Raw genomic sequence first — 8,798 nt, forward strand, 5'->3', positions numbered from 1 at the left:
ATACTATAAAAAGCAGAAATACTATAATTTAGAAATACTATAACACACACAGAAAGAGAGAGAAGCAACTTTATAGATCAGTCAAGCAGCCTGGGAGCTGCTGGATTTGAATCAACCAATCAGAGATGCTGTGTACATTTTCCCGCCAAAACAGGTGCAGCCGTTTTTACACACACAGCAGAGAGACAGGATTTTTGCAGTCTATTTCTCATAGTGAGGACTACCCTCCAAACAAATGGCCATAATTTCCTAACCGTAGGGGCTAGAATGGTCATTCTTACACCGTTTTGTTCAGAAGAGATGGGGGAATCTTCAAGTGTTGACAATTTATCATTAAAATATGAATTATTAAAGATATTTGACTTGTAATGCACCATAACTGAATAGAGGCGAAGCGAAAACTGCCTTGACTTGCCCTCAAACAACGCTTTCTAACTCTAAATCTATTTGGAGTATCGATATCATTCTTTCACCGTAAGAGACAGCAGGCTTTGGTGAACAGGCATGGAAATTTTCAGGTCTTTGTGGAAATCTATCAAAAAGATATGACGAGAGAAAAAAGTGGTTCATTTCCAGAGTTTGAAAGCTGAAGAAATGTGAGCGAAGGACGAATTTCCTACCCTCAAACAAACGTAATTCATGGCCAAATGGTAATAGGTGAGAAAAAAATTCTTGATTTGTGAGCGTCAAGAGTGTCTGAAGATATATCGGGACAAGCCTCATGTCTTAACGTCGCTTCGATAAGGAGATATGACGATTCGAATATGCCTCTCATTACAGAAATCAAGCGGTGATTTTGAACAAACTCTCCATTGACTTTCTATGGAGAGTTTTCCGACTTTGTGTTGGTCTGAGGAGATTTGCCAAAATTCTATAAATCCCACAACAATGATAGTGACATTTTCTGAAAGCCAGCAAAAATACCTACGTTTTGATGTATAATTTGTGGGAGTTGAGTGAAAATTGAGCAAGTAGCAAGAAGTTGTTCGGACATGAAGAGAAGACTGTGAAACCTACAGTGTCTCACTTAGAACCAACTGCATAGCAACCATAACAACCCATGTATTTTGTGAAAAATCACAAAGATGAAACTCAAAACTTGAAAAGGGATAAGATGAAAATGGTAACAGATATGAAAAAGCTGAATCATACATGAATAGCCCAATAATTTGTGAACATTTTAAAGTTTGAATGGTTGTTCTAGGTGAAAGTATGAGGAAGTAGTTAAGTTTCAAAAACAAGCAAGTTTTAGCAGAATTGCGGAAGTTTTCCATTCATTTCAATGGGACAAATTAAAGGAAAAAAGCTTAATATTTTAAAAAGTATAATAGCAAAAAATACCAAAAGTCATAGCGATCATTAGCAGAAATAGCAGAATAGTTTAAAATTTGAACGGTGAAAATCGGCTGAAAATTGTGGAAGTAGTTAAGTGCCAAAAAAGTACAAAAAGTGGCAACTAGAATAATAATAATAAAGAATAAAGAGAAACAGGAAAACAATAGTGTGGATGCCTTAAAGCATCCACACAACTAGAAAAATTTGCATTTCCTGCGAAAATGCTGTGTGGATGCCTTAACGCTGAAGATGTCTGCTGAAAAAAGCTGAAAAAGTTGAAAAGTTGCAAAAAGTTGTATGGTGGTGAGAAAACTGAAAATTCTGCTGAAAACAGGTGAAGAAGCATAAAATTTTTGCTGAAAAATGATGAAAAGCAAAAAATTCTACTTATAGGGGTAAAGACGGAGAAATTTTGCTGAAAAGTGGTGAAAAAAAAAAAGTTGCCCTGAGCAGGATTTGAACCTGGCCCTCCTGGTTTCAGGACAGCTATTAATCTCACTGACCAAAGTCATTCTCACAACGAAGTGGTGGAGAGACTGACAATTTTGCTGAAATGAGCAGAAGCGGCTGAGAATTGTGCTGATAAGAGGTGAAAAGGCTGAAATTTTTTCAGAAAAGAGATGAATCAGCAGAATTTCTGCTGAAAAGAGGTTGAGAAGAAGAAAGTAGTGCTGAAAAGAGATGAATCAGCAGAATTTCTGCTCAAAAGAGTTTTTTTCTGAAAACAGCTGAGATTTGTGCTGATAAGAGGTGAAAAGGCTGAAAATTTTGCAGAAGAGGTGAATAAGCAGAATTTGGGCTGAAAAGAGGTAAAAATTCTGCTGAAAAGAGTTCAATTAGCAGAATTTCTGCTGAAAAGAGCTGAATGAGCAGAATTCTGCTGAAAATAGGTTTTTGCTGAAAACAGCTGAAAAAGCTAGGATTTGTGCTGAAAAGGAGTGAAAAAATGGAAAATTCTGTTGAAAAGGGGTGAAAAAGCTGAAATTTGTGTTGAAAAGATTTAAAAAAGTTTTACTGTTAACCGAAAGAAATTTTGCCATAAGCGGGATTTGAACCCGGGCCTCCCAGTCTGAGAACGGATGCAAAATCAGTGACCATATTGATAATGTGTTCCTTTCATTTCAATGGTCAAAAGTCATAACACACATTAGGAGAAATAGCAGAATTTTTTAAAGTTTAAACATAGTATTTCTGCTAAAACTTAGTATTTATACTAAATAATATTTTTTCCTGCCAAATGCATTTTTGCTGAAACACAGAAAAGTCTGCCAAATCATAGTATTTGAGCCAAATCATACAATTTGTGCTTAAACATTATTTATGATTTATGATTTATCAGAAATACTGGGACTTGGTAGAAATACTATGATTTACATGAAATACTTTGACTTAGCAGAAGTACTACAATCTAGCAAAAAGTACTACAGCATAGCAGAAATTCTATCATTGAGCAGAATTACTAGGATTTAGAAGAAATACTATGATTTGGCACAAATACTATGTTTTAGCACAAACACTGATGTGGCTCAAGAACCTTTATTGTGCAGTTTTACTATGATTTGGAAGAAATACTATGCTTTGGCACAAATACTATGATTTGGAAGAAATACTATGTTTTAGCACAAATACTATGATTTAGCTCAAATACTATGATTTAGCAGTAATACTATGTTTTGGTACAAATGCTATGATTTGGCAGACACTATGATTTAGCAGAGATAATATGATTTGGCAGAAATACTAAACTTTGGCACAAATACTATAATTGAGTACAAGTACTATAAGATTACAGAAATACTATGATTTAGCAGAAATGCAATGTTTTTGCAGAAACACTGTAATTTCGCTTAAATAGTATGAAATAGCAGTAATACTATGATTTGGCAGAAATACTACGTTTTAGCAGAAATACTATGATTTGGCAGAAATACTATTACTTAGTAGTAATACTATAACATAACAGATTTCCTCAAAATACTATGAAATTGCAGTAATTCTATGACTTGGCAGAAATACTACGTTTTAGCACAAATACTATAACAAAGCAGAAATACTATGACTTAGTAGTAATACTATAACATAACAGTTCAATGTTCTTGCACAAATACCACAATATGGCAGAAATACTATGTTTTAGCACAAATACTGTGATTTGGTATAAATACTATGATTTGGCACATATACTATATTCCGCAGATACACTATAACATAACAGATATTCTACGACTTAGTAGTAATACTATAACATAACAGAAATATTTAGTGGGCACGAATACTATAATTTGGCAAAAATACCATGATTTGGCACAAATACGATGATATGGCAGAAATACTATGATTGGGTACAAATACTATGATTCAGCCGAAATACTGCACTTTAGCAGTTTTGAGATTTGATTGAAATACTATGATTTAGAAGAAATACTATGACTCCATACAAATACAATGCTTTGGCACAAATACTATGATTTGATTGAAATACTATAATTTAGTACAAATACTATGATTGAGCAGAAATACTATGTCTCAGTACAAATACTATGATTTAGCAGAAATACTATGTTTTAACATAAATACTATCTTTTGGCTGAAAATTCTGCTAAAAGGTACTATTTCTGCTTTTTAGCAGAAATACTGTAATTTGGAAAAAATACTATGATTTGTGATAAATACTATGATTTGGCAGATATACTATATTCAGCAGATATAATATAACATAACAGAAATTCCTCCATTTAGTAGTAATAATATAACATATGATTTGGCTCCAAAACCATGATTTTGCACAAATACCATGATTTTGCAAAAATACTATGATTTAGCAGAAATACTATGATTTAGCAGAAGCACTAAGATGTAGTAGAAGTACTTTGCTTTAGCAGAAATACTATGATTGAGGAGTGATACTTAAACATAGGAGAAATATTGATACACAGACACACAGACACAGAGGGTAAAGTGAACAGGGGCTGTTGAGAGTCTGGGCATGGTATATCTAGGTCAGTTAAATTAGCTGCACCTGCTCTAATCAGCCCTTACACACACAGACACAGAGAGAGATATGAGTTTTCTTCAGTGTATTTCTGACATTCAGGATTCCCCTCGAACAAATGGCCTTAATTTCCTAACAGTAGGGGCTAGAGCAGTCATTCTGACATCGTTTTGTTCAAAAGAGATGGGGGAATCTTCAGGTCTTCATAACTCAGAGATAAAGTATAAATGATTAAAGATATATGACTTGTAACACACTGTAACTGAGTAGAGGCGAAGCAAAAACTGCCTTGACTTGCCCTCAAACAACCTTTGGTAACTCTAAATCTATATGGAGCATCAAAATCATTCTTTCACCGTAAGAAACAGCAGGCTTTGGTGAACAGTGATGGAAATTTTCAGGGCTCTGTTGAAATCCATCAAAAAGATATGACGAGAGAAAAAAGTGCCTCATTTCCAGAGTTTGAAATCTGAAAAAATCTGAACGAGGGACAAATTTCCTACCCTCAAACAAATGTAATTCATGGCCAAACGGTAATAGGTGCGAAAAAAATTCTTGAATTGTGAGCATCAAGAGTGTCTGAAGATATATTGGCACAAGCCTCATGTCTCAACTTTGCTTCGTTAAGGAGATATGACGATTTGAAAATGCCTCTCATTAGAGAATTCCAGTGGTGATTTTGAACAAACTCTCCATTGACTGTCTATGGAGAGTTTTCAGACTTTGTGTTGCTCTGAGGAGATTTGCAAAAAATCTGTAAATCCCACAACAATGATGGTGACGTTTTCTTAAAGCCAGCAAAAATACCTACGTTTTGATGTATAATTTGTGGGGGTTGAGTGGAAATTGAGTGAGTAGCACGAAGTTGTTCGGACATGAAAAAAAAATTCAGAAAGGACGAGTGTCCACTCTGAGTTAATTGCATAGCAACCATAACAACGCATGTATTTTCTGAAAAATCACAATTTTGCAACTGAAAACTTCAAGAGGGATAAGATGAAAACGGTAGAATATCTGAAAAAGCTGAATCATACAGGAATAGCCCAATCATTTGAGAACATTTTAAAGTTTGAATGGAGTTTCTAGGTGAAAGTATAAGGAAGTAGTTAAGTTTCAAAAACAAGCAAGTTTTAGCAGAACTGTGGAAGTTTTCCATTCATTTCAATGGGACAAAAAAAAGGAAAAAAGTGTAATATTTTAAAAAGTATAATAGTAATAAACACCAAAAGTCATAGCAGAAAAGAGCAGAAAGAGCAGAATAGTTTAGAGTTTGAACTGAGAAAATCGGCTGAAAACTGAGGAAGTAGTTAAAGTCCAAAAAACGGAAAAAACGGGAGCAACTTGAAGAATAATAATAAAGAACTAGAAAAATTTGCATTTCCTGCGAAAATGCAGTGTGGATGCTTTAAAGCTGAAGCTGTCTGCAAAAACTAGCTGAAAAAGCTGAAATGTTGCAGAAATTGTAAAAACTTTGCAGAAGCAAAGGAACTTTGCTAAAAAGTAATAACTTAGCAGAACTGCAATATCTTAGAGGAAACATAATACTTGGCAGAAAAACAATAGCATAGCAGAACATGGCAGAAATATTGTAACTTACCAGAAACATGATAACTTCTCAAATATACAAGAATTTAGGAGAAATAGTATAAGATAACAGAAAGAATACATTTAGCCAAAAATACTTAAACATTACAGAAACACTATGATTTAGAAAAATAGTACAACATAGCAGAAATACTGTGATTTACCAGAGAAACTGTGATCAAATATGAATATTGTAATTTTAAATTAATACTATGTTTTAGCACAAATACTATAATTTGACAGAAATACTATCATTTGGCAGAAATACTATGTTTCAGCACAAATACTCTGGTTTAGCACAAATATTATAACATAGCAGAAATACAATTATATAGCAGAAATGCTATATTTAGAAAGAGAAAAATAATATAGTAGAAATAATATGATTTAGCAGAAATACTGTAATCAACACATATACTGTAACATGACAGAAATTCCTCCACTTAGTAGTAATACTATAACATAACACAAATGTTATGATTTGGCACAAAAACCATGATTTGGCAAAAATACTATGATTTAGCAGAAATACTATGATTGAGCAGTACTACTACCAGTACTAAGTACTAAGATGTAGTAAAAGTACTTTGATTTAACAGAAATACAATTATGGAGGAGTAATACTTTAAAATGGGAGAAATATTGATACACACACACATACACAGAGCCTAAAGGGAACAGTATTTGTGCCATGGAGTGTTAACAAGAATGTGAGGTCCATATTAGAAAAGCTGGTAAAATCATAAAAAAGTTTGCAGAATTGTAATAAATGATGAATATGAATTACTGGGTTGTGTTAGTGTATTAATTTGTAGGGAAAAAAACATGTTGACCAATGTGGGATTGAACCCACGACCTTTTGGTTAAAGACCCGTGTCATTACCAACTGCGCCACTGGGAAAGAGAGCGGGCGCCTGGAAGACAGGGTCATGAGCAGTCAGAATTAGATCGCGGTGAGAGGCGCGCTGAGATATGACGAGAGAAGAAACGGCAGACCTCAGATATGATTGGCTGGCTGGGAAGCCGTGCAGGCCCTGATATGTAAATTTCAGGGCTAAGTGTCTCAGTCCTCACAGAGGATTGGCTGCCTGGGGACCTGGCAGTAATATATAGAAATAGTATGATTAAGCAGAAATACTATAAAAAGCAGAAATACTATAATTTTACAGAAATACTATAATTTAGCACAAATACTATATTGTCACGGGGGTGTGGGGAAGGAGGACCCAGGCGCAGTGCTCTGTGTATAAACAGTGCGTTTATTTACAGTGTGTGGAAATAACAACAAATTCCCGTGCTTTCCCCAGACTCCCGTGTTGTGTCTTCTCCCACTGTTTGTGCTCTCCGCTCCCGTGTCTCAGCACTCCCCGTGCTGGCTGCTGTCTGGCACTCCACCCCTCTCCTCTGGACACAATAGAAGCAGCCGTCAGGACACATACAATCGCGGGCATATACACACACACTAACCAAGCACAACTGGATGACTGACGTGGAGTCTCACGCAATGATCCCGCGTCGGTGGGAGCTCCAAGACTCTCTTAAGTAGCCAGAACCAAAACAAGCAAAAACAACAAACAACAAACCCTCCCAGGTCACAGTCCCAAAGTCAGACCGCGCATCCCGCAGCGGCGCATCCCGCTCGCCGATCTCCCCCGGCTGCGGCGCGGGCTCCTCCCGCTCGCCGAGGTCCCCCGGCTAGGGCGCGGGCTCCACTCGCTCGCCGAGCTCCGGCGCGGGCTCCACCTGCTCGCCGAGCTCCGGCGCGGGCTCCACCTGCTCGCCGAGCAGCGGCGCTGGCTTCTCCTGCTCGCCGAGCAGCGGCGCGGGCTCCTTTGGCAGCGGCGCTGGCTTCTCCTGCTCGCCGGGCAGCGGCGCTGGCTCCACCGGCTCGCTGAGCTCCTCCGGCAGCAGCGCTGGCTCCACCGGCTCGCTGAGCTCCTCCGGCAGCGGCGCTGGCTCCACCGGCTCGCCGAGCAACTGCTCGGGCAGTGCGAGCTCCACTGGCTCGCCGAGCTTCTGCTCGGGCAGTGCGAGCTCCACCGGCTCGCCGAGCTCCTGCTCGGGCAGTGCGAGATCCTCCGGCTCGCCAAGCTCCTGCTCGGGCAGGGCAGGTCCGGGTGGTGACGTAGCAGCCGGTGAAGAAGATGGTAGAAGGGTGACTGCAGGCGGATGAGATGACGGCGGTGCCACAGCTGCAGATGTTGAAGCAGCGAGTGGTGTGGAGACCTCTGACCGAGGTGATGTTACCTGCGCTGTCGGCTCGTCCACTGCAGACACAAAACCAGATGGGGAGGGAAATGGAAAATTGTCCGTACTACTCACCACAGCCGACTCTTGAGAAGTTCGTGGATTAGGCTGCGGTGAGGAAAGCCGGTGGAGCGAACGTCGTTTCCGTGTAGACGTCAGGGCCGGCATCTCAGGCTGTGAATCCACCAGCGGTCCGGGCCGGTGAGCAGCCTGAGGAGGAGAGTGGAGGTGGAGGGTGGAAAGCAGGAAGTCCAGGACAACTGGATTGAGGGAGTCCACCAGCCAGGGGAATTTAACAAGCTTCTCCACATATGTACAAGCATAGAGCAAAAGGGGAAGCAACACCAAAAATACATAAGATATAACTAGTCCATAACTGCTCATGGATCCTGGGTTGCTCAGACGAAGAACCCTGACATATATTAAGCACAAATCCTATAAAAAGCAGAAATACTATAATTTAGCAGAAATACTACATTAAGCACAAATACTATATTAAGCACAAATGCTATAAAAAGCAGAAATACTATAAAAAGCAGAAATATTATAATTTAGCAGAAATACTATAATTTAGCAGAAATACTATATTAAGCACAAATACTATATTAAGCACAAATCCTATAAAAAGCAGAAATACTAT

General features: G+C 38.4%; 1 protein-coding gene across 1 annotated transcript; it reads right to left on the reverse strand.

Moving 5' to 3' along the window:
* Positions 1-7,606: 7,606 nt before the first annotated feature.
* On the reverse strand, positions 7,607-8,446 carry LOC148094742 (uncharacterized). Its single transcript, XM_087837417.1, has 2 exons — positions 7,796-8,446; positions 7,607-7,684 (listed from the first exon to the last, which is right to left on the reverse strand). Exons 1-2 carry the CDS (start codon positions 8,324-8,326, stop codon positions 7,607-7,609), a joined length of 609 nt encoding a protein of 202 aa, XP_087693543.1. The 5' UTR covers positions 8,327-8,446.
* Between the last annotated feature and the right edge of the window lie 352 nt (positions 8,447-8,798).

This window comes from Neolamprologus brichardi, unplaced genomic scaffold (genome assembly GCF_056152115.1).
Source record: "Neolamprologus brichardi isolate AB-2024 unplaced genomic scaffold, ASM5615211v1 NODE_ptg000031l+_length_7269946_cov_1, whole genome shotgun sequence".
NCBI classification, from domain to species: domain Eukaryota; kingdom Metazoa; phylum Chordata; class Actinopteri; order Cichliformes; family Cichlidae; genus Neolamprologus; species Neolamprologus brichardi.

Bases quoted from the DNA above. Each gene is read 5' to 3' on its own strand.
- LOC148094742 (XM_087837417.1), bottom strand. From the start codon at position 8,326: ATGCCGGCCCTGACGTCTACACGGAAACGACGTTCGCTCCACCGGCTT. The intron at 7,685-7,795 runs GTGGAGCCAGCG...CTCGGCGAGCAG, and splicing joins CGGAGGAGCTCAGCGAGCCG to GTGGAGCCCGCGCCGGAGCT.